Source organism: Cucurbita pepo, chromosome 19 (assembly GCF_057944985.1).
Source record: "Cucurbita pepo subsp. pepo isolate OVF chromosome 19, ASM5794498v1, whole genome shotgun sequence".
In the NCBI taxonomy this organism is placed as follows: domain Eukaryota; kingdom Viridiplantae; phylum Streptophyta; class Magnoliopsida; order Cucurbitales; family Cucurbitaceae; genus Cucurbita; species Cucurbita pepo.
In genome coordinates, this window is record NC_141816.1 from 11,809,379 (window position 1) to 11,831,939 (window position 22,561).

General features: G+C 35.6%; 3 protein-coding genes across 3 annotated transcripts; all 3 read left to right on the forward strand.

Annotated features, from left to right (window-relative positions):
• Positions 1–2,694: 2,694 nt before the first annotated feature.
• On the forward strand, positions 2,695–11,772 carry LOC111781385 (helicase-like transcription factor CHR28). The gene is made up of 11 exons (XM_023661943.2): positions 2,695–3,136; positions 3,882–3,972; positions 4,533–5,707; positions 6,506–6,577; positions 6,719–6,796; positions 6,885–7,788; positions 8,246–8,376; positions 8,503–8,724; positions 9,460–10,077; positions 10,217–10,426; positions 11,253–11,772. The coding sequence occupies exons 1-11, from the start codon at positions 3,005–3,007 to the stop codon at positions 11,355–11,357; spliced, it is 3,738 nt and encodes a 1,245-aa protein (XP_023517711.1). The 5' UTR covers positions 2,695–3,004; the 3' UTR covers positions 11,358–11,772.
• Positions 11,773–14,485: 2,713 nt separating this feature from the next.
• LOC111781704 (putative polyol transporter 4) lies at positions 14,486–16,255 on the forward strand. Its single transcript, XM_023662392.2, has 2 exons — positions 14,486–14,642; positions 14,731–16,255. The coding sequence occupies exons 1-2, from the start codon at positions 14,504–14,506 to the stop codon at positions 16,116–16,118; spliced, it is 1,527 nt and encodes a 508-aa protein (XP_023518160.2). The 5' UTR covers positions 14,486–14,503; the 3' UTR covers positions 16,119–16,255.
• Positions 16,256–16,988: 733 nt separating this feature from the next.
• On the forward strand, positions 16,989–22,383 carry LOC111781539 (coatomer subunit delta). Its single transcript, XM_023662195.2, has 12 exons — positions 16,989–17,166; positions 17,744–17,812; positions 18,404–18,443; positions 18,695–18,918; positions 19,503–19,745; positions 19,865–20,045; positions 20,244–20,551; positions 20,818–21,013; positions 21,094–21,247; positions 21,639–21,701; positions 21,797–21,893; positions 22,130–22,383. Exons 2-12 carry the CDS (start codon positions 17,810–17,812, stop codon positions 22,217–22,219), a joined length of 1,599 nt encoding a protein of 532 aa, XP_023517963.2. The 5' UTR covers positions 16,989–17,166; positions 17,744–17,809; the 3' UTR covers positions 22,220–22,383.
• The last annotated feature ends 178 nt before the right edge of the window (positions 22,384–22,561 follow it).

Consider the following 22,561-nt stretch of genomic DNA (forward strand, 5'->3'; position numbering starts at 1 on the left):
TTCCTTTCTTTTATTCATGACTATTGTTGGTGTTAGTTGAAAAATAATAATAATAATAAAGTAAAAGTTTATTTCATAATTGTTTGTTATTAATTAAATGTGATATCACATTAAAAATAATATTAATTGTCACTATACTATGTAATTGATGATGTGTTCAAGGTAAGTAGATATTCACATGTATGTTTTTCTCAATAGCAAAAATACGTGATCATAATTAATTAATTCCATGCATTTATATAATTTACTCTAAATTTATAACATTAAATTCATTAATTTTTCATAAAAAATGCAAACTATTACACAATTATCTAATTAAAATATATATTATGGCTTAAATTATAATTGAATTGATTAAGATATGTGTTGATGTGGCCCTAAAAATATATTATTATTAGTAAATTAAATTTTGTTGACAAGTTTAAAAAATATATATTAAATAGAAAACTGATTAGACACCAAATTAAAAATAAAATATTAAAAAGTTAAAATTGAAAACAACAACCGGAAAGAGTAAATAAGTAGTAAATTAATGATGTGTTTGTCGCTGAGGGAAGACGCCAACGCCGACCAGCAGCGCATGGTGCATCACGTGTCGCAGCGGGCTTGAAAAGTCAAACACGGCCTACTTTATTTTCCTTTTTCTAATTGCGTGGCTCTTGGTAAAGAAAACGCGGAGTGTCGACATAAATAATTTCCCACTCCAGCCATTGCCATGTGCCAAGAGCCAATTGGTCTGTCACTCTGCTTACTTCACCACGCATTCCCGGTTGGGCTCCGTTTTTTTTATAAACTTTTTTAAACTCCATTATTATTTTAATATTCACTTTATCTCTAAGAATTTGCCAGCTCTAATTTTATTTTATTTTTCATTTTTTTTTAAAGCGCATTGTGAATGTTCCACGTGATGATTAATTTAATTTCATTTAATTTCAAAATTTTCCTTGCCAATTGTAGTATTCGTTAGGTGTGAATTACAACTTTGTCGTTTTAATGCTCCAGCTTTAATTCGTTCTTCCCTCCCCAGTTCCTAATCCACCTACATTTAGAATACTAATAAACTAAATAAATAAAACAATTGATCTGAGATAACCGTTCAACCTCGTTGTTAATAAATATTGTACTTTTTATTTAATATTTTATTGTGTAGTTTTCACGTTCTCTGATCGATGTGAAATTTCACAGTCCACTCCCTTTGAACCCACCGCCCCGTGTTTGTCTATAATACCATTTATAACCGCCAAAACCACTGCTATCAAATATTGTTTTTTTTTAGCCTCAAGCCCATCGATAGTAAAAATTGTCATATTTGGGCTTATCCTTTCAGACTTCCCTCAAAGTTTTAAAAACGCCATGTGAGATATTTGTTCCCTTTTCTAACCGAGGTGCAATTTCACATCAAGGATTTCCTCTCAAAATCTATTAAGAATAAATTTCTACACGCTTATAATGAATGTTATATTTTCCTCTTTAAGACATTGATCTTAGAGTTGGTTTATATTGTCTCTTGCATATTAAATAAAATTGATTCAGACGTTTTTCTTAATTATAGTATTCAAGATATTTTTATTTTATTTATTTATTTATTATTTTTTCACAATGATAGAGTAAGGAGTATAAAATCAAATGGATTATAGCTTAAATTATTTAGATTTAAAAAAAATAATAATTGACTTCCCAATTCAAATAATCGCCATTATATTGGATTATATTGGATGCATATTTAAGACTATGAATAATATATATATTTCTAATAATTGACTTCCCCAACTATAAGTTTACAATTATTATTTCGATTTTTATAAATATTAAATATTCTTATAAAAAAAAAATTACACGTGTTATTTTAACTAGACTTACTTCGCAAACAATATAAATATTAATAAAACTTATTCCACGTCCTTTATTAATTAGACTATGAAAATTATATTCATAAATAGTATGTCAAATTTTCAAACACGTGGTCCATCTCTCCATTTAAAAGCAAACAGAAACAACAAAAATCCTGATTATAAATATAATATACTCTTTTTATTTCTGCCCAACAATCAGATAAAATTTATTAAAGAGTTTCATGTTTTCGAGTAATAGATGAGTATTTAATCATAATAGACATAGGACTCTTCGAACGTTAACACTTTTCGCATTATTAATATACAATAAACAAATGCTAGTTTATATTTACGTAGTTCATACCATTTTTTGCTCGGATAATTTTATATATAAATTTACAAAAATCAATATTATATAATAGATATGAAATAAAATGTGTGAGTTCTTTGAAGTTTCGTAAATAAAAAAGAAAAAGAAAAGAAAAAAAGAAAGTAGCGTGCGGCATGCATGAATGAGGTATAAATCCAAAGGAAAGAACCCCCACCCACTTTTGGTAGGAATATTTGTTACCGTTATCTTCGCCGTTTATGGATGGGAAGGCGCGAGGGCTAATTTAAAAAAGAAAAATAATAAATAAAAAAAGAAAAAGAAAAAGGAAAAGGAAAAGAATCTGGAGTGCGGTGTTTTATTTAGTTCGCACACGGCTTTTCAAAGTTTCAGACTCCGCCTTAAATAAAAATAAAAAATAAAAAAAAATAAAAAAAAAAAAAAAGAAAAGGAAGAAGAAAATTATTAATGTCAGCTTGAAAATCCGGGAAATAGTCCTCAAATTTCGCACTATTTCACAAAGGCTATTTAAAATTACGAAATCCGTGGTCTTCACGATTCGATCCGCGACTTTGTCTTCTCTTCCTTCTCCTATTGTTCTCTCTCTATACTCCATTCCAAACTGTGGAGGAAAAGTCTCACCGGAAGTTTCTCTGAATCTTACTTCCTTGTAGTAAATGAATCCATCTCCTTCTGTAATTCCTGGTGATTTCGGGTGACTGGATGAAGCGGCTCTCGTTTGAATCGCCGACGAGGTTTTAGGATTATAAAGGGTCGTCGTCTGTTTTGCTTTGGATTTGGTGGCTGGAAATTAAAGCTTGGTCGGCTGTGGTTGTGGGTTTTTATGATCATGTTGATGGCGGATGAGGGTTCTAATTTTCCCCTACAGTATGGTGCTGATGATTTTGGTGGAGACACGTCTATTGACTATGAAGCGTTGTTTCATATGCTGAACGAGGATCTGGATCCTTCGCAGGTAGGTTTGTTGCTGGTGGTTGTAGGAAAATAAGGGTTTTGCTTTTCTGAATTGAGATTAGAGGTCTTGGATTTTAGGGAAACTGTAGCAACAGTTGCAATTCCCCCTCTGGGTTGGAATCCCTTAGAATTGGTTGGTGCTTTAAGCGTATGATCAGTGCTAACTGCTGATTCACCCAAAAATTCAGAGAAAACGTGTTGAGTTCATATTACAGAGCAACGTTTATACTTACATGTGGTGGAATAAAGGAGAAAGCACTAGTTAAACCTTTATCTTTCTCACTCGTTAGGATTACTATACTGTGGGCAGAGCGACGCCGCTTAGGTAATGTTATTAAGTTAAGCATCCTCGAATTTTCCGAAGTCAGTTGGGTGCAATCATGTCAGTTTAGCTATTTTTGGAATGTTGGAGTCTCTCTGTCCGCCGGGTCACTTGACATCTCGCATCGAATGAATGAAATAAAATCGAGATATGGTGTTGTAAAACTGTCGTCTTTGTTTCGTTTATTTCATTGGAATTTGTTAAAAGAGCGAAGAACTTGGTCTCTTTATGGACCGTTCTTTATTTAATTTTTAAACTCGACATAGATGAAAGTAGAATTGAAATACGGGGATAATAAAGGGTATGGTATATTGGTAGATATTTTAAACTTGCATGTTCTATATTCTCACAGATTACCTGCATAATCCATACGTTATTTCTCATGAGCAACTTTCTCTTGGTTACTTGTTTATGATTATCCCAGAATCCGCCAGAGGACTTGTCGCCAAATAATGTATCGACTGGCCAACCACGTTTTGATGCTTCCAACCAAGAAAATTCCCAAGTGAAGAACGGTTAGTATGAATATCACATTGGTACTATTCTTTCTTCTTGTATAAAGAGAGATTTTGTCTTTCCTCTAATGCTCAAACCAGTAGGATGTCATTACCTTTAAGGAATTATTACTTCATGTTTACCCCCATCCCTGGCTAGATTGGGTTTTAGGTGTTATACACAGAAAGGTGCACCTATAGTAGCTAGAAAGGGTTTGGGTTAACCTCCAGTCGCATTTTGCTTTTGATAGGATATGAATCTATGGTGGGGATAAGGTTAAATCTATTAACATCTTTGTAATTTGACTCACTGTTTCGACTCAACCCTTTCTTTGCAGCAATTTGGTGTCTTTTTTTAAAAAGAAAATAGAAATGTGTTGATAAGCCATTGGCTTTTAGAGGGTGAGAAATGAATCAAATTGTTACAAAGAAAGAGGTTCAAATTATTACTAGAACCAACATACCAAAACTATATTATCTATAGAAAAGTTAAGTGTTTACTATCAGTTATTGCTTTTGCAGTTAGTCTCATTATCAGAAGCTGGCATTTTCATCTTGATATGTTGTTTTGACAATTGCAGATATATCTCATGGTTTCACGGAAGATATAGATGTAACTTTGAGAAATCATGGCAGTTTGGATGGAAAGGGCACTGAAATCTTGAGATCCTCAGAAAATAATTCAAGTGCTTCAGTGGAGTTGCCTTCGTTTGATGTGGAGCATACTTCAAAAGAAGTGATTCCTAATGAGTCCTCTATGAACCAAAGTTTTGACTTTGTTACTGACTTGACTGACCCTTATTCAGATATGCCACACTGGATGAATATAGTCGAGCAACCTTTTTTAGATTCTTCTCAGTACTTTTTTCCGAGTGATTTTGATTCTCAAGTTGTTTCTGGCAATGGGGGAATGACGATCAACATGATGCATGAAGGAGATTTTCCATCCAATAGCCTGTGCTCAAGTAATACAATGAATTTGTATGCGCAGGGCGCTGCTGATCATAAATCAGTATCAAGAGAGTCTGTCTCAAAGGATTTAATAATTCTTGATGCTTATTCAAATGTAAAGGGATGGAATCAGAATTGTGAAAGTGGAAACTTCATTTCATCAATGGATGGAAACTGTACGTTTCATGCTGATGAGGTTCATATTAATCAGGCAGCATTGGGGCTTCCAATGTCAACTGAGTTGAATTCTTCCTGCAAAGAACTTGTTAATCAATTGAAGGATGAAACGATGGATTCACTGGTTGAATCAAGTAGTGGCCCATGGCAATCTATCAAGGAGGAAAACATGTTTCTTCCATCTGAAAGAACTTTTCATTCGGAAGATACAGTTTGTGGAACATCCAGCAGACCTTCCAGTGATTGCAGGTACCAGAATTTATATATAACTGACCAATATTCTCCCAATGGTCATTCATCTAATTTAAGCAATCAGCCTTTGGTTTTAATCAAGGATGTTGGAGATCGTAAATTGACTATATGTAAGGGTCATATAGATCACCCACAAGTCAGCCCTGAATCAACTCACAGTAATTTGATAGATAAGGCCCATGTGGAGGATGATCCAGATATCTGTATAATTGAAGATATGAGTCATCCAGCCCCGTCAAACCGATCTCTTATGGTTGGAAATTCGTTTGTTGCTTCACAAGGTTGTTCTATAGTCAGTGGTTCTTCCACTTATGTGGGATTAGGAAGCATGAGACATAAGGCAAAAGACATGGACATCTTAAAAGTTGCATTACAGGTTAGTCCTGTTTAGTTTTTGTTTCTGCAAATCCTAACATGTGTGGAAACAATGTCCTTGAATGTAAATGAAAATCTATTCCTAGAGTTTTTAAACAATTGCTCACTCAAACTTGTTTCCTCTATTGTTGATTTTCTTAATACTTTTTAATGGATCCTCTACATTGCTGTAAAGTGTGGAAGTACGTTGTTCGAAGCAGGTTTAATCAGAAGAAAACAATCTGTAGCTGAATAATGTAATTGTTTGGGACCCCCTCTTTTGTGATTTCATCAATCAACGAAGGTGTTACATTGTAAAAAAGCAAATAGGATGATGATATCCGGTCATGACTTTGTTCACTAGTTTCATAATTTGCCCCTTACATGCTAAACAGTATTTAGGTTAGGCTAGCAGATGCTTGTGAGTTATGCCCTGGACACATATTGTTAATTTTTTTAATGTTACAACACAAATGTGGGTGTGAAGTTTCTAACACATGACCTTTTGGAGGAAGCAGACATGCTGATTTCGTACCCATTCTTCTTCCTGTTTTTCAGACAAATAAAACATATATTTAATGGTCACCTACAAGGGTGACCTGCAGTCGATTTATTCTTGCAACGCAGACTTAGAGTTTGTAGTTAATTATTATATGTCATTCTCACTGTATCTATTGTTTTTGTGTACTTTCTTGTTTGTATTTTGGGTTGGTATTCTTATAGTAAAAGTTAAGACTTCAATGTAGTTCTGCATCATTCTCTGATGAGTTTGTTTATATGACGGAGAAGTTGATAAGACTCAGGTTATCGAGCTTTGCAGGATCTTTCTCAGCCAAAATCAGAAACTAGTCCACCTGATGGTGCTTTAGAAGTTCCTCTATTAAGGCATCAGGTTCTTTGTTCTTTTATCAACACAGCCTTTCCTTATCTGCATATATATATATATATATATATATATATATATATATATATATATATATATATATATTATAATAAGTTGTTTTATTATTAACTTTATCTGATATCTGGACAGAGAATTGCTTTGTCATGGATGGTTCAGAAGGAGACATCTAGTATGCCCTGCGCAGGGGGGATTCTTGCTGATGATCAGGTTTCATCTCTTAGAGTTTGTTTAATATCTAGAGGTAACATGAAATTTTATTTTCTCCTCTGTACTGAAAACGGTGAGTCACTTGCAGGGATTGGGGAAAACAATATCAACGATTGCTCTAATACTAACGGAAAGGCCTCCTCCTATTATTGCTTGCCCTAATGTTAGACATGAGTTGGAAACTTTAAATTTGGATGAAGATGATGATATACTTTCTGAGCATGATAGACCAAAACAAGAATTCTCTCATCAAGTTTCACCAAGTAAAAATGCAACAATATGCAAGAACACTTCAGTACAAGCGAAAGGCAGGCCAGCAGCTGGAACTCTTGTTGTTTGTCCAACAAGTGTGTTGAGGCAATGGGCTGATGAATTGCATAATAAGGTTTCTAGTAAAACTAATCTGTCTGTGCTTGTATACCATGGAAGTAATCGAACCAAGGACCCATGTGAGCTGGCCAAATATGATGTTGTTCTAACAACCTACTCAATTGTGAGCATGGAGGTACCAAAACAGTCTGCTGTTGATGAGGAGGATGATGAGAAACACAATACAGAGGATCAAGTTATTCTACCCATGCAATTTCCTTCAAGCAAGAAAAGGAAAAACTTCTCTGGTTCTGATAAGAAACATTCAAAAAACAAGAAGGGAATGGATAATGAAACTTTTGAGTCAGTTGCCCGCCCTCTTGCAAAAGTGAGATGGTTCCGAGTTGTACTGGATGAGGCACAGAGTATAAAGAATCACAAGACACAGGTTGCAAGGGCCTGCTGGGGTCTGCGAGCAAAACGTAGATGGTGCTTGTCAGGAACTCCTATTCAAAATGCTATTGATGATCTTTATAGCTATTTTAGGTTTCTCAAATATGATCCCTATGCTGCATATAAGTCATTTTGTTTATCAATTAAGGTGCCAATCAACAAGAATCCATCCAAAGGGTACAAGAAACTTCAAGCCATTTTAAAGACAATAATGTTACGTCGCACAAAAGGTGAGATTGTTTGAAACTAATGTTTATCAATTACATGCAGTTCAAGTTTGGAATTAAATACAATAATGCGTTGTCTTTGGTTTTCTTCAAAAGTTCAACACTTCTTTTTCTTATCGCTACTTTTAAACTTGACTGAAGAACTGGATTTATAATTTTCCTTTAGGGTGGGAGGATCTCTCCTTGGCTATGGTTTGATTTACGTGGCCTCTTCATTTATTTTATAGATTATAATATAGTTAATAGTCTTTCTGATTTTTGGCGCCTTGCTGATGTTTGGGAAATTCTCCAGTTGTACATACAGGCATTTTTTTAAAAAAATTTATCTTAAAATGGAAAAAATTTGATGGTGCTCTTGAATCATGGAAAACTTTGTTTTCTTTGCATTTGCACGAATTTTTTAGTGTTATATGAGCTTACCAATTTTTACTTGAACCGCTCTATGGTACTTGTGGTGTAGGCACACTTCTTGATGGGCAACCCATTGTTACGTTGCCACCTAAACAAGTGGAACTAAAAAAAGTGGATTTTACTGAGGAAGAACGTGATTTCTACTCTAAGTTGGAGGCTGACTCAAGGGCTCAGTATGAAGTATGTTTTTTTCAAAAGGAATTATTTATATTGTGTTTTGTATTCCTTGTATGCATGGAACTTCAGCTACAATATCTAATTACCTCTTGCTCCTTTCTATCATTACTAAGTAAGAATCTTATCCAGGAATATGCAGCAGCCGGAACTGTTAAACAAAATTATGTTAACATCTTATTGATGCTTTTGCGCCTTCGACAAGCTTGTGATCACCCTCTTCTCGTTAAACCTTATGACTCCAAATCTTTATGGAGATCTTCAGTTGATGTGGCCAAGAAGCTTCCTCGGGATAAACAGATTTACCTACTGAGTTGTTTGGAAGCATCATTGGCTATTTGTGGCATCTGTAATGTATATCATCTGCCCATTTATTTTTTTTTATGTGAAATTTTCTTGTGGACTTTTACTGTATGTTAACATGGTTTAGTGCATGTCAATTAAGTACCACAATGAAGAAAATAATTGAACAGCTTTGGTTATCTTTTGCTTAATATACTAATTACAAGGCATGAAATTTAATGCCACCTTTTAGCTCTTTTAATTGTTGAACATAAATTGAGATACTCTGTACCGTTGTTGTTCAATATGTGGCTTTCTCACCTCAAAAACCTCCGCTTGGGCTCTGCATGATGCTTTCTATATAATGTAAGAGATGTATGACATGTTTACAATATAATACTCATGTGTAAAGGAGCTTTTTGGTTTCCTTTTGTGTCTTCGTCATTTCTGACATTTTTGCAATTCCACTTTTATCTTCTCATTATTTTAACCAGAAGTTTTCATTCCTGGTTAAAAACTTTTTGGATTTTCCTATGTTGATCTATATATTTGAAACGGGCAAGGTGAAGAAAGAGCTGTATCTTTACCGTTCTTTTTTACTTGCACCTCATGAACATATTTACCTCACCTTTGCTAAATGCGAACACAATGCTTATATCTCAAGGTTCTCTTTGTTTTCCTCTTTTCTTTTTTTTTTTTTTTTTTTTTTTTTTTTTTTTTTAAATTATACGTACATATATGCATACACCCAATGTTCTCTTTGTTTTCCTGCTAACCTTTCCTTAACTTCTGGGATTATATCTGTAGGATCCACCTGAAGATGCGGTTGTCTCAGAATGTGGTCATGTTTTCTGCAAGCAATGCATTTTGGAACACCTCTCTGGTGATGACACCCAGTGTCCTACAGCGGGATGCAAAGTTCGTCTTAGTGCATCGTCATTATTTTCCAAGTCCTCATTCTCCATTTCTCAATCCGACCAGCTTGGTGAGAATAATTCTGTGGTTGGCTCTGGTTCTACTTTTGGTGACTCTGTGGAGCCCTCCTCATCAGATACGTACGAGTCTTCTAAAATTAAAGCTGCTCTTGAGGTTCTCACGTCATTAGCTAAACCTAAGGAATCCTCTTCAAGAAACAGCCCTGTCCAACTTGCTCCTGATGTAGCCAGTGAAAAATCGACCGATGCTCCATCCACAGAAATGCATCCAGAGATTCCTGAGTGTCAAGATTCAGCTACAAACAAAAGCTCTTGTGAACCAATTAAAATGAGTGGAGAGAAAGCTATAGTATTTTCTCAGTGGACGGGAATGTTAGACTTGCTGGAAGCATGTCTCAAGAACTCCTCTATTCAGTACAGAAGGCTTGATGGTACCATGTCAGTACTTGCTAGAGATAAAGCAGTAAAGGATTTTAACAATCTTCCGGAGGTTTGTCAAATGATGCTATGCTTCAGTATTTTCATAAATTTCATAATTTTTTTTCCGTAGTGATAGAAATACTGCATGTTTACTTACTAGTTTTACATGTTGATAAATATGGTTCAGTAACTTCCCTTTCCATATATAGGTGTCTGTTATGATTATGTCTTTGAAAGCTGCTAGCCTTGGCCTAAACATGATTGTTGCCTGCCATGTTCTTCTGTTGGACCTCTGGTGGAATCCTACAACTGAAGATCAAGCAATTGATAGAGCACATCGAATTGGGCAAACCCGTACTGTTAAAGTGTTGAGATTGACTGTAAGAGATACCGTTGAGGATCGTATTTTAGCACTTCAGGTACCGATCATCTGGTTCACTTTTAATTATTTATTTGAGAAGCTTTTAATTATACTGGATTGATCTAAATCCAGTCTTACTCATGCAGTTGTGTAGTTAAGTGTGTGGTCAACCAAATAAATTAAAGGGATTGATTTTCTCGCACCTAAAACTGGGACCTAAGAAGTGAATGACCCTTTGTTTGGGAAACGTGCTCATGTCTCACGCATAGAGTTGGACACTCCCAGTACTTGTTAGTCACGTACTGGGCACTCCACACATTTGTTAGACATGTAATGAACACTTGCTAACACAATAGGTGCGTGCCATATTATAGTTGTACAAAGGGAATATGGGTAACTTTTGTTAGGCATTGTACACTTCCTAAACATAATAAATAGACTTAACATGAGACTTTGAATTTCTTTATAGTGTAAACATGGTATATATTTTAAAAGTTCATATTTTAATTTCTTTCTATGAGAAATTGATCTTTCATTGAGAATGATAAAAGGGTATTCAGGGGGCTGCATTTTTCTTAAAAGTCAACAGATCATTGTGTCTGTATTTGTGTCGTATATATGCTACTTAGGTTGGACAATATTTCTGTCTAAAAAAATTATGTCCAACCTAATTGGCCGGGTGTTTGCACCCATATTTGTCTATGCCCAACCACATTCTTGAGAAATGGTTGGGGCAATAACATCATATGAATTGTCAACAGAATGTCGAGGAATCTTTAAATTCTTTAGAAATGTTCTTTTGTGTGTTATCTTGCATGAAATTAATCTCCATGCCCGTTGTTGCACAAGTTAGTAATCAGGAAACTCGTGTGTTATGAATGCAGCAAAAGAAAAGAGAGATGGTTTCATCTGCATTTGGAGAAGATGAAGCGGGCGGTCGACAAACTCGTCTCACAGTAGAAGACCTGAACTACCTTTTTATGATGTGATGATAGATAATACGATCATTCTTTGGTATTGGCTGATTTAGGCTAACATCATATGCACATATCATATCAAGTTTTGGGTGGTGAAGGCTGGCTTTAACTTTAGGAAGTAAGTTGCCCCACCATATTTACATCATCTTGACCAGAGGATTTGACGACCCAGCTCCTTTTGCCAGAAGAAGATTTGTGAATAGCATTTATAGAAATCTTTAAATTCCATTTTTACCCACTGATTCTTTTCTCACTCACTCACAATTCGATGATCCCTTCCCTTTGTGACACTCTCTTTGCATCCCCTTCCCTGAGTGTATTCCACAGGCTGTAAAGATTAGAAATTTATAGAAAGGAAAGAAAATTAAATCTGTTAAAACTCTTTTCTTTTCCAATTGTAAAGATATAGATAGTATTATTTTGTGTTCTTGAGTATCATCATCCTTTATATTAATAGTAGTATTAGTTTGATTGAAAGCACTGTTTGATTGAAAGGCCTGAATTCAGACCCTGTTCTTTTCAATTCCTTATCCTAAATTCCCATAGCCTAAATCATAAGGTTCGCCACAAAGTCCTGAGAAATTGCGTGAGCTTTAGCCTCTATGCTGGCTGTGTCACCGTCGACCAAACCAACGGTAGAGTTTTCGTTTTTTATTTAAAATCTCGAATATTTTCTTAAGAAAGATGAAACTCATCGTAAAGAAAGTGCAAATTTCAGGTCCTGGGTGTTCCTCAGTGGGCTATGGTGCAACAGAAGAGATTGGACCTTCATGGAATCAAGGCATTTCAATTGTTCATCTGTTTTGATAACTATTTCGATTCTTGGGTAGAAGTATCTTGTAGATTTGGCTATGATTTCAAGACAGATTTTGATGAATCGATGATGAAATCGCAGTATAGATTTTGATGAAAATTGAAACCCAGTTTTTGTTACGTTTGCAAATGAAGAAGCGAACGAACATGCAGATAGCAGAATCTCTTATTGTAGACACAAACAAAGACAACGATTCATCCTTCCATATCAGGAGGCTGCATGGCCATTTTCTTATTCTGTTCTTCCTTACAATCCGTCCCAGAGCCACAATCACAAACTATCTGTGTGTATACTTAACGATTTCTGCTGTTTCATTAAAATCTAATACACTTGTCGAATGAACAAATATGAAGAAAGGTTTTGGATCATCATCATCATCATCATTCACTGGCCTCCAACATCTTCCTCACTGCATCTGAAGCATTGGTTAGCAGCTCCGACCAATCTCTGCATGCCAAACAAACAAAATCAGGACGAAATTCTGTTCTTATGAACAAAAGAAAAGAAAAGAAAAAAAAACACACCCATTTGTAGAATCGAAAGATAGGCCAACAGTCTCCTTAGCTTCATCAAGGGCCCAAGCGAAGCACTGGAGCGTAGAGCTTCTATCACTGGGAACTCGGAGCTGTGAGGGCTTCATATCGCAAAAAATTGGCACAATACACTTGCTGGTTCGGTACATAAGAGCCAGCTCGTAGAGACAGTAATAAGACTCACAATACCGCGGCGAGAAAACTGGCAATCCCACTCTGCAGGTTTTGACGGCGGCGCTGATTTTGTCCATGATGTTGTCGCCAGGGGACAAGGATTTGTAGTCCAGAAATGGGTGCAGCTGCCCCACGTGGTAGAGGTGATCGTACAACAGTCCGGCGATGGTCCGTCTTGTATCGGTTCCACGGTAGCTGATGAAGACGTCAAATGGGGGTTGGTTCTTGGTTGAAATCACTTGCCTTTCGCTCAATTTTATTATGCTGCTTTTGTTATAAACACTTGAAAGTTTGGCGCACGCGTGCTTGGCCTTCGCTAGTATTGAGCGTTGCATCCCCATCTCTCTCCCTCTCTAGTGGAATGCATGCAATTTGGATTTTATATATATAGGAAATAATAATTTTCATACCTTTTCTATTTTTTTTTTAAAAAAAAGAAAATCAAAAGAAAGAAAGGAAAATCATGTGAACAAAGTGAAAAATCCAAATTATATATGGAGTTTGTTTTTATAAAAAACAATTAAAATACTAAAGAAATAAAAACAAAAGAAAACAGACAAAGGAAAAGAAACGAAAATCTGGAAAAAGGAGAAACCAAAAACAAAATAACCTGAAAATAAGGAAAATTTCAACTTGAGGGGTAATATGGTAATTTTCTTTATTTTTATTTTTATTTATGTTATGTATATATGAGTGTTGTATAAGCGACAGTGAACTACTTGCTGAATATATATTTATATATTCACTCGTGATATTTTTCTTTTCTTATAGATGAGACTTGAATATCGACCGATGATGATGGTGTGAGGAAGCTGATTGGCTATAGAAACTGTTAGATCGAAGTCTAAAAGTGTATTATAGAGTTTTTGCCCTGTCTTATTATATGTAATAGTACTTATTTTTCAAACGTGAATTTTAGTTGTAATGTTTTCGTAGCGTTTTAATTTTTTAATAAATGTTATTTCATGGGATCCTTAAATATTATTTTTCAAAATATATATCTTTATACCATTTTTTAGTTTAGTTTTAATTTAGTTATTAGACTTTAATATGTTACAATTTTACCCTTCCATTTTGAATTTAGTTGTTCCTTTAGTCCCTTAGATATTAAACACGCGTACTCTTGAGATTTTATCACTTACCAATTAATTTCAATATAATCCAATATTTTTTATTTATTATCGATGAAAAATTAGTGACATAAATTAATTAATAATTAAACTTATCGATATAAATTTAATATAAATGACCAAAAGTGATATCACAAAAAATTTCGGAGATAATCTATGAGGTGTATGATAAGAATTTGACCGATATTTTTTTATACCTAAGAATATTTTTCTAATTTTATAGAAAAGTGGGAAGGTTAATAATAAAACTTTTTAAAGTATAAAATTATTTTTGAAATCGTAATAAAAGTTTTTTTTTATTTAAAAAAAATAAAAAATAAAATAGAACTGTTTACGTTCGTCGGTTTAAGGTGGCGTCAGGAATCGAAGAAGAGAGAAAAGAGCGCCGTACAAAAAAGCAACGGTCAAAAGCGGTCGCTCAATGGTACGAGGATGAAAATTGGTGTAAAAATTGAATCTTTTTATTAGTTTTTTTGAGGCATTCCACGATTTGTTAGCATCAGAGAGATGGGTTTGGTCGGGTTCCAAGAAGATGGGAAGAAACAAATTTCATTGTCTACAACTAATGATGATTTCCACGATACTCGAAGATATGTTTTTACATGTGCCGTGTTTGCGTCGCTTAATTCCGTGCTTTTGGGATATGGTCTGTTCCCCTTCTCTATCTCTCTCTCTGTTTATTTCATTGTTCTTGTTGGTTGTTTAATGCAATTCTAGTTTCAATCAAAACCCAGATGTTGGTGTTATGAGCGGAGCAATAATCTTCATTCAAGAGGATCTGAAAATCACCGAAGTCCAAGAAGAAGTTCTTATGGGAATTTTGAGCATAATTTCGTTGTTTGGAAGCTTAGCAGGTGGAAAAACATCAGACGCCATCGGCAGAAAATGGACCATTGCTTTTGCTGCTATTGTCTTCCAGACAGGGGCTGCAATCATGGCTCTTGCTCCTTCTTTCAGCTTCTTAATTCTCGGCCGACTCCTCTCCGGTGTCGGTGTCGGTTTCGGCGTCATGATTGCCCCGGTATACATTGCTGAGATTTCCCCCCCTGCTGCCAGAGGATCCCTGACATCTTTCCCTGAGATCTCCATAAACTTTGGAATCCTTCTTGGTTACATTTCGAATTATGTCTTCTCAGGACTCCCTGTTCATATCAGCTGGAGGGTCATGCTTGGCGTGGGAATAATCCCTTCAGTTTTGCTTGGTTTCACTCTTTTAAGGATTCCTGAATCTCCTCGTTGGTTAGTGATGCAGAACAGAATCGAGGAGGCTAGAATTGTTCTATTGAAAACAAACGAGATGGGTATGGATGTAGAGCAAAGATTGATGGATATTCAAAAAGCTGCAGCAATTGGGAGTGCCAATAAGTATGAATCAAAAGGCGTTTGGCATGATATCTTGAGCCCCACGCCTACGGTGAAGCGAATGTTGATAGCAGGCTGTGGAATTCAATGCTTCCAACAGATTACAGGCATTGATGCAACGGTGTATTACAGCCCGACAATCTTCAAAGAAGCTGGGATTCAAAGCAACTCCAAGCTTCTGGCAGCAACTGTCGCGGTTGGATTCACGAAGACCATGTTCATTTTGGTTGCTATTTTTTTAATTGACAGAGTGGGAAGGAAGCCTCTGCTTTACTTAAGCACGGTCGGGATGACAGCGTGCTTGTTTTGTCTGAGTATGACTTTGGGGGTTTTGGATCATGGAGAATTTGGGATTGTTTTGGCGATGTTGGCAGTATGTGGGAATGTGGCTTTCTTTTCTGTCGGGATAGGTCCGGTGTGTTGGGTGTTGTCGTCCGAGATTTTCCCGCTGAGGCTGCGAGCGCAAGCGTCGGCACTCGGGGCGGTGGGGAGCCGAGTGAGCAGCGGGTTGATCACCATGTCGTTCCTGTCGGTGTCGCATACCATCACGGTGGCTGGAACGTTCTTTGTGTTCTCGTTGATTTCTCTGGTGTCGGTTGTTTTCGTTCACAAATGTATTCCGGAGACGAAGGGGAAGTCGTTGGAACAGATTGAAATGGTTTTCCAGAAGGGCGGAGGGGAACAGGAGGTCGGAATAGTTGAGATGGGTGACATGGAGAGACTAGTGCAGGAACAGGATTTGACCTTGACCGACACCTAAATTTCTTATTTAATTCTAAAATTTGTAGGTTTAATTTTTTAATTTTTTTTTTTTTTTTTTTTTTTTTTTTTTTTTTTTTTTGTGATAAGATGTTTTATCATCTTTTTGAAGTAAAAAAATAATATAGATATGATTATGACAGAAATTTTTTAGTTAAATTTAATTGACATTTCAATATTTCTTCCCTTTGTGATATTATTATTTTTTATTTAATCATTTTAATAATAATTAAAGGCTTTTTATTGAAAATATTTTATCAAACTAAATTAAAAAAAAAAAAAAAAAACTTTATCTACTCTTTAATTTAGAAAAGACCATTGAATTTTAAATTGTAAAATTATAATTTATTATTTATTAAATAAAATGTGAGATTCACGCGAGGGAACAAAATATTCATTATAGGTGTGTGGAAATCTCGTTTTAAAAATTACAAGGGTCATAATATTGCTTGTTACAAATGGTATCTGAGTTATATATTGGATGGCGAGCCAGTGAAAACGCTGAGAGGGGTGGATTGTGAGATTCCTCCTAAGAACGAAACATCTAGTGCCGATATGGAAAAAACTCGAGGAGAAGTCTGTAGGAGAAAACACAAATAGCACAATATCTACCGGTCGGAAAGTAGATTGTGAGATTCTACATAGGAACGAAGTATTTATCGTAAACGTATAGAATAATAATATTTGCTAACGGTACACCCCTTAAACCTTAAACTCTAAGAAATGGTGAGTAGTGACAGAAATGGAGAAAGTTACATGTAATAATTTATGACCCGAAGTAAGTTGAATAATTAAAAAATATATTCCAATTGAAGAAGAGAATGAAATAATAGTCGGCAATTACGAATTACTCTTACAAAAAACTGATTTTGAGAAAACAAAAATAAAATTCAATAAGAAACTTAGCGTCGAAATACGTTTCGGGCATCTTAATTCACAGTCTGCCCTTCCTCAGCGCTCCACGATTCAGATCTCTCTCCCGCGTTACCTATCGGTGATCAAGCTCATTCAATCACTCTCTATTCGGCTTCTTGAATCATTCTCTCCTGGTTTGAATATCTCTTACTCTTTATTGTTTATCTCCCTCTCGGCATTGAATTCTAGAACTGGTTTTTGAATTTCGTGAGATGGATCTGGATTCTGCGCGGGGTTTTTGTTGCTTTTCTTGCGGATATAATCTGTATATTATATGTTTTCTGACTTGGATCTGCTGTAATTTGTGAATTTTTCGCTTTTCTCTGAATTGGCTCTATGGTTTTGACTCTCAATTTGTTATTGCAGTAGTTTGTGGGAATAATGAGAGTTTCTGCTTCAGATCCCTTACTTCTTCTTCTTCTTCTTCCCCTCCTCCATCCCCTGCGAATTTTGACCTGACCTCAAAAGAGTTTCTGTGGTCTAAGTCTTCCGTAGCAATAGAGTTTGAAGTGAAGTGAAATAGATATCATGGAAATGGTTAAAGATTTAGGGGAAATAATGTTGAACGGACTTTTTTTATGCATTCTACATGATGGTCTTCTATGATTTCATATTTCGTGCGCTTTAATCGTTCCACACATTTACGATTAAACTTTTGAGGTAATTTTTTTCTTTCTAATAAGTGTTCGACTAACAAAGTTTCGTTTATAGGTTCGGAGGACAAAATCTCTCCCATCTGAAGTCAGTGGTTGTTGGTTTGTGTTTACATCATAAAAAATGGTAAATGCGTTGTTGTTTCCTAACCATTTGTTGTCTCTTTTTATTCACGTTCTTATCTAAATTCACTATATGTTCCCCCCCTTCCTTTTGCCCTCCCATTAATTCGGTTCCAAGTGCTTTTCTGTTTTTAACAATTTGGAGTTCATGAACATTGAGTGTCCTTCAGCTATGCTATCCTATGCATTTTGGTTGGATATAATGTTATATATCCTCAGAATTTTCTTTGTTGTAAATAATTAAGATGCTGGACGGTTTCTAACTTTTACTGTGACATTCAGAAAATACTATGAGGGTTTGAGATTAATGGTTCGTGATACATATATATTTACCTGGTGTCACTGAATCTGATATGCACCCTTTCATTTACTATAGGAATTGTGATAGTAACTAGCACGAGCATCTTGCTCGTGAAAATCATTAGCAATGTCTTTTAAACTTGTACATAGCTAGATTTTATTATGTCTTTTATTGCATTATTTCTTGATTTACTTTTTTGTGGTGGCGTCCTTTTGACTTTCAAGTGGGTTTCTAGGCTTTATCTTTGCTCCTGTCCCCTTATTTCTTTTGACAAAAATTATATATGTTCTATAGGTTGTTCTTGCTGCTTCCATTGTTAGCAAGTCTGGCAAAGGTTAGTATTTCCTTCTCCCATTCTTTACTTTCTTCAAGCCCCCTGTTGTAAATTTTTTTTGAACTTTCTCTTTCATAAAGATGGTTTTCATTGTTAGGATTTTACACTTTATACTCATTTGCCTCTCTCTTCCACGCACACAAACGCACATTTTTTCTGCCATAGTTTTTCTTCTTCAAGTCTGTGATCAATTTTTGGTTTTGGTTCAAATTTTCTCTCCTACTAACCCTTATCTGTCATTATTTTTGCAGTTCTGGTTTCTAGACAGTTTGTCGATATGTCTCGAATCAGAATTGAGGGCCTTCTTGCTGCTTTTCCCAAGTTGGTTGGAACTGGAAAGCAGCATACATATGTGGAGACAGAAAACGTTCGCTATGTTTACCAGCCAATAGAAGCTCTATACTTGCTTCTCGTAACAAATAAACAGAGTAACATCCTTGAAGATTTGGACACTTTAAGGCTCCTTTCTAAGCTCGTATCCTTTTTTGAGATGGCTTTTAGCTATTCCTGGCACTTTTAAAGCTGATCTTGTGTTGAATTTTGGTCTGTTAGCTTTCAAACGTGATTCTTCTATAATTTCTTTTGTTCTTTAAACTTCTTGGTGATCTTGATTTTGAATTAGTAGTACATTTGAAGGGAAATAGTAAATTTTGCATATACTAAAACAAAGCGTGCATTTATTAAATCCTCATTGCTGATGCATTATATAAATGAAAAGAGGAACTCTATTACTTATCAAGTTAATAAACTGCAAAGGAAAATAAAATTTTATACAGTTCATTTTGTATGAAACAAAATCAAGCCTGTTGTTCTGATAAGGTCTTCTGTTTTCCTATTTCTTTATAAGAATATTTCCCTGACAATAGTTGTGCCCTCTAACGCATGTATGTGTACACTCTCATACGTGTGTATGTATGGGAACACGCAGAGTTCCATTATCTCTTTATTAATGCATGTTCCCTACCGCATGGAAAAGTTTCTAGTAAGATAGTTCTGTACAAATGTTTTTGTTGAAAATGCTGAGAATGGAGTTATGCTGGAGTCCTTAAATGATTCTAGGTACCTGAATATTCACTCTCTATGGATGAAGAGGGAATCTGCAAAACAGCTTTCGATTTGATTTTTGCTTTCGATGAGGTTATTTCTCTTGGGCACAAGGAAAATGTGACTGTTGCACAGGTTAAGCAATACTGTGAGATGGAGAGTCACGAAGAGAAGTTGCACAAGTTGGTACTGCAGAGCAAAATCAATGAAACTAAGGATGTCATGAAGCGGAAAGCAAGTGAGATTGACAAAAGCAAGGTATTTTTTTACATACCCTGCGTCATTTTTTCTTCCCAACTGAAATACTCATTTAAGAAATCATTTTCTGAAAAATTAAAATCAATTTGGTAATTGTTCTTTCTTGTCATATATTGCAGATTGAAAAGAATAGGGGTGATAAAGGAGGCTTTATGTCTCTACAGTCTATGGGATCAGGAAAGATTGATAATAGCCTCGGTGACATGGGCATATCATCAGGTGGAGGAGGAGGTGGTTTTGGTAGCAGTTCTGGTTTTGGATTGGGTGGTGATGTGGAGTCCTTTTCTAGCAAGCCTAAAGGTTACTTTTTGTTTAAAATGTTATCTATGATGAGTTGTTAGTTTGTATCGCATATTTGTAGCAGTCACTGGTCCTCACACTCACACTTTAGACACTGTCATAATTACCTTTTAGTTATTGATGACATTTTATGGCCAATAAAGATGGTCTTTGTATTAAGTGAACACTTACCATTCTACCTTCTATGTCTGTTTTTAGGCGGCCGTCCACCTTCATCTGCTATTGCTCCTCCTAAAGGCCTTGGCATGCAGCTTGGTAAATCGCAAAGGACAAATCAATTCTTGGAATCTTTGAAGGCAGAAGGCGAAGTAATAGTTGAAGATGTACAGCCAAAAGTTGGTCCATCTAGATCTGCTGTCCCACCCCCAACTGATCCTGTTACTCTATCCGTTGAGGAGAAACTCAATGTGTCCCTTAAACGAGATGGTGGAGTCAGTAACTTTGACCTTCAGGGAACACTGTCCCTTCAAATTCTTAACCAAGAAGATGCACACATTCAAGTTCAGGTACTTTAGTGCATTTTAAGGATACTGTATTATAGACACTATAACTTCTCCATGTGTAGGAAGCTAAGAAGGTTTTGATCATTTGATAGTTCACAACTTTGGAACTTGGCACAGTTTTTTTGTCTCAATTTGTTTGTATAGTATTTTGAGCCACCTCTCAGGCACTTGCTTTTTCTCTGAAATTGTTCTTATAATGTTATTATTTGATTTGCAAAGCTGGTTTGTTCTTTGTTTCACTATCTTGATTCTTTATGCCTTGCTTTCAGATTGAGAATGGTGGGAACCCTGGCATCCTTTTCAAAACTCACCCTAACATGAGCAAAGAGTTATTTTCCAATGAAAACATTCTAGGCCTGAAGGACCCTAACAGGCCATTTCCTACGGGTCAAGGCAGTGAGGCTGGAGTTGGTCTCTTGAAGTGGAGGATGCAAAGTACTGATGAATCAATGGTACCATTAACAAGTGAGTTCAAGTCCTTCTCATATCATTTTTAATTACATATTTTTTTAAAAACTATATTGATTAGGCTTTTGTTGTTGCAGTCAACTGCTGGCCCTCTGTTTCTGGAAATGAAACATATGTCAGCATTGAATACGAGGCTTCATCAATGTTTGACCTGCGAAATGTTGTCATCTCAGTGCCTCTTCCTGCTCTTCGTGAGGCACCTAGTATAAGGCAGATTGATGGAGAATGGAGGTATATAGATTGATATTTTTTACTCTTTCAAGTTTTTGTCTGATTTTGTTCTTTCATTGACATTCAATCATAACATACATAAATTCTTTATTTGTAGGGGGACTGTCCTCGTTGGCCTTTTAAAACTCGTTTGATTAAAATAATTTTTAAAAAGCTTGTTCATGCTTAAAAAAATTGGACATGGCAACAAGAAAAAAATTGATAAATTCTTCTTTAACAATTTTCAATGTTGAGAACATTTGGAACGGCAAAACTGACTGCGAGTTTTTTTGAATATATGAATTACATGATTACAATGAAGCGATTCCAAATCACTCTCCTTTTCAGTTTGAACCCACTTTTGCTCCGTCCCTTTCCTATTGATTTTAACTCGTTTTTGCTCAACATGTAGGTATGATTCCAGGAATTCTGTCTTGGAGTGGTCCATAGTTCTCATTGATAACTCAAACCGCAGGTATGTAGTTTCTGAAATCTTCTCTCCCTGCTAGACGTTGTTACCCTATTATAATTGCATGCTGATGTTTATTATTTATCGTATCTTTTTGACAGTGGATCTATGGAGTTCGTTGTTCCTCCAGCAGATTCATCGGTATTTTTCCCCATTTCTGTCCGGTTTTCAGCAACTAGCACATTTAGCGACGTGAAGGTACTTATTCTGCCCTCACTTGAAATTTCTCAATAACCATTGTCATAATTACTCCTATTAGACTGCTATCCGAACTAGCGATCCTTATTAGACTGACTTTTTCTCTCATTCACGTCATTTCACATCATCTTTATCCTGGAAAAGCAAAATAAGATTTGGACCACTCTTTCATTCTCATCTTTATTCGACTTCATCTGCATTTCCTGAACGTTGGTTTGTAAATTTCATTGTCGCAGGTTGTCAACATTCTGCCTCTCAAGGGCGGTGCTCCTCCCAAATATGCTCAGAGAACACAGTTGATTACGGAAAATTACCAAGTTGTGTGATTGGTGATGTCTTTGTATTACCTTTTTCCCGACATTTTGCACTGAGAAATTTAGTGATTTGATCTGTTTTACTCTCTTTTTCTTTTTTTATACTGTTTTTGGTATCTATTCAAAACTCGAAACGGTCATAATTAATTTCATTCATCCAGTTACTTTTATATTTATATATGCATCTCTCTCTATTTACGCATACATATATTCATTCTTTCCAAAGAAGATTGTCTTGCCTAGGGCTACAACCAAAACCGCTTCATCCGAGTGGGAACTGCCAGCGGTCCATTCCGGTTCAGATTTTTTTAAATATTTTTTATTTATTAATTTTCATCTCCTTCCTAGATTAGC